The sequence below is a fragment of the Branchiostoma floridae genome, chromosome 16, assembly GCF_000003815.2.
Source record: "Branchiostoma floridae strain S238N-H82 chromosome 16, Bfl_VNyyK, whole genome shotgun sequence".
In the NCBI taxonomy this organism is placed as follows: Eukaryota; Metazoa; Chordata; class Leptocardii; order Amphioxiformes; family Branchiostomatidae; genus Branchiostoma; species Branchiostoma floridae.
The window spans coordinates 18,992,465-18,995,478 of record NC_049994.1 but is presented as its reverse complement, the minus strand read 5'-3'; the positions used below and the strand labels follow the sequence as shown (position 1 = coordinate 18,995,478).

General features: G+C 43.1%; 2 protein-coding genes across 2 annotated transcripts in view; one reads left to right on the top strand and one right to left on the bottom strand.

Annotated features, from left to right (window-relative positions):
• The first annotated feature begins 554 nt into the window (after positions 1-554).
• On the top strand, positions 555-2,131 carry LOC118403070. The gene is made up of 2 exons (XM_035801506.1): positions 555-612; positions 1,725-2,131. The coding sequence occupies exons 1-2, from the start codon at positions 555-557 to the stop codon at positions 2,129-2,131; spliced, it is 465 nt and encodes a 154-aa protein (XP_035657399.1).
• A 480-nt stretch (positions 2,132-2,611) lies between these two features.
• The window catches only part of LOC118403068, a 5,899-nt gene continuing 5,496 nt past the window's right edge, over positions 2,612-3,014 (bottom strand). The window contains exon 2 of the mRNA XM_035801505.1: positions 2,612-2,632. Within this exon, the coding sequence (XP_035657398.1) occupies positions 2,612-2,632 (21 nt within the window). The remainder of the gene's footprint in view (positions 2,633-3,014) is intronic.

The window sequence follows — 3,014 nt, the reverse complement described above, 5'->3', positions numbered from 1 at the left end:
TTTGCGCCGCTTCAGTCATTGATATGGTGTTCTTTTATAATAGTAATAAGAAGTTTATTTGCAAGTTCATGCCCGGCGGCTAATTGCAAGTACATGGTATAAACATAGGAGATATACAATATATCATAATTACCTGATATTTGCCTTGTGCCAAAGTTGGGGAGTCAATGGAACCTTTAATGGACCAGTTTGGTGAGTTTGTGTCGGTTAAGTCACTGATGTGGCATTCTCTTTTAATATTATAATTACCTTCTGTTTTGCCTTGTGCCAAAGTCAATGTAACTGTTAATGGACCAGTTTGGAGAGTTTGTACCACGTTCCGCTGTTGTCAAGGATGTGATGTTGACTTGGTGACGTCCTACCGAGGCCTGCACCAATCAGCGCTCTATATGAAACCTTTATCGTACAGACGCAGCTCACAGAACCAAACCCAACACGTACCACAGTCTGGCAGTGCCTTCACAACTCGCACAGAAGCAGCACACTGGCCAAATCCAACAAGTACCACTACAGTCGCGACGCACCGGTCTAACTCAGCTCAACAGGCGGAAAAGATGTGGAAGTTCCTGATCTTCATTGCGGCTGTGATCGTCTGGCCGGCATCGGCACAAGGTAGATATACAGTTTACAGTAATAGTGCATCATTATCATCAGTCGACACAGTCGGGGTTATATACCTCCCCTTACGGGGTGACATAACCCTTTCGTTGGCTGATACAAGACGGAGATGCGCCAGGTCTCCCGTCCGGGTGAATAGTGTAAACATAACTGTGCATCAATTGGGACTACTAGATATCAGCAGAGAAATGTACTACCCTTGTCCACATGTTGAGATTAGCACCATAGAATGTTTTGTTTACTAGTACTGTTCATCTATTTCATCAAAGGAAACATATCTAAAAATTTAGTAAAATGATGTAAACTGCATCTCTGTTATATAATTAATATACTTTGTCTGACCCTTACCTCTTCCCTCATGACCTCAATATAATGCGGCCTGCAGGCTGATTTGAGCTGTCATGAATAAATAAAGGTTCAAGCAAACAAAGTCTAAATATAATTGCCTTCTGTACGGGGAGGGTGTCATAGCATGATGTCTCCTGATCATATCTGAAGTCCTGCATGGATCATATCTGAAGTCCTGAAATGTCATGGAGGTTATATATTTCACTATCGTTTGTATGTGTGTGTGTGAGTGTCTGTTTGTCTGTCTCTGTGCCAACAAGATAACTCAAGAACAGCTGGGTGGATTGGTTTCATACTTGGTGTGTTGGTAGGGTGTGATGAATGCTGGAAATTAATAGATTTTGGGCCCCCTAGCGGCTCCCCTTGGTCCTGCAGCGTAAATTCTGGTTTTCCAATCTCGTGTTCTGAACAAGCTATGGTCACGATTTTTATGTATTAGATAGCTCTTGTGCTCAGGAAGAAGTGACATAATTTGGACCCTCTATCAGCGGTAATAGCAAGGGCATTTTGGTGCACAACTTCTGAAGGGAATAATTCAAGAAAAAAACAATGGATTTTCATGATTTGGGGTTTGTAGGTACCTTAGACAATGTTGCACAAAATAAAATACTAATTGAACAATGTATCTCTTGTCCCGGACATGGTCTTGACATTTGGGTAGTAGATAGAGTTTTCATGGAGTAAATCTATTTTACTTCTCCAGGGGCATTCTTCAATAAATTCTACAATAACATTGACAATATCTTTTACTTCTTTAGACCATCAGGTGTACCTGACCACACATGACAACTGGGCCTTCTATAAGATTCTTGTGGCTGGACAGATGACCGATGCTAACGTCAAGGCGACGTGCGAGGCGGCGGGGATGAGGTATCCGTGCCGAGAGTCAGGTACGAATGGGTGTACCGTCTGGGGCTGGACCTCAGACTGCATCGCGTATGACAGTGTCGGTAACAGCTGTTATACCCACTGGTTCCTCTCGAGTAAGCTGTGTGGAATTGGATTCCCTGACCACTGTCAGCCACTTGATGACACCTTTGTGTACTCCCCTGGTCTGCATGATGACAGCGCTTTAGGAGTGGACTACGACACTCACAGCTGGGGCCTGTATGGAACAGGCTACAACAACATGTACGCCCTGTGTGCAGGTGGGGCTTCCATATAAGATATCTCATTAAAAATCATAATCAACATGAAAGAAGAAGAAACTACATGTAATTTGAATCAGCATAGAAATCAACTTAGTAAATATAAAATGGTGGCAATTTCCACAAAAATGCAGGATGCATTAAGTTAGTTACTATTTGCTACTTGATCACTAAAACTATTAGTATGTGTGATACTGAAACATATGCGATCATATGCTATCTAGTTACATACAACTACCTCTGCCACATGTTTATGGACGGTCACGTCCCTAGTGTCTGCCAACACGTTCCATTCCTAGAGAGCAGACTGAAGGGCACTGCATGGCTGGTGCCCTCAAAACTAATGCCCTGCTTTGCTCAAACTGGGGCTACATTTGCTCGGGAACTTGTCCAAGGCAGAACTGTAACTGCCACAAATCTGTAGACATGTGGGAGAGCTTAGGACTTGGGTGGAGGGAGGAGGTGTCAGACTTCCATATCAATAAACAGATGGTTATCTATGGCATCTTGTCAACCTCCTGGAAAAATGTAAGAAAGTATTAATGCTATCACCTACATCATTGCCATCACGAGGAAACGCATATGGTCCTCATGTTGTGAAGCCCTCTTTGACAAGACCTTTTCGACTCACGTCAAGATGATCCCATACATCAAGGAGTGCCTCCGCTCAAGATTCAGGAGCCTTAAAGCATTTGCACTAACCCTATAAGATTTGTACGAACATAATGTGATATGCACGAATCACTATGCGAAAACGTACGAACCTGATGTGACACACACAAACCTTATGTGATTTGCACGAACCTTATGGCAACCGGCCACCTCCGCTACGTTCAAAAAGGGAGAAAGCGTGTTCTGGAGTGTTCTACCCAGCACGATGTTTTTATTTCAAGTATTGAA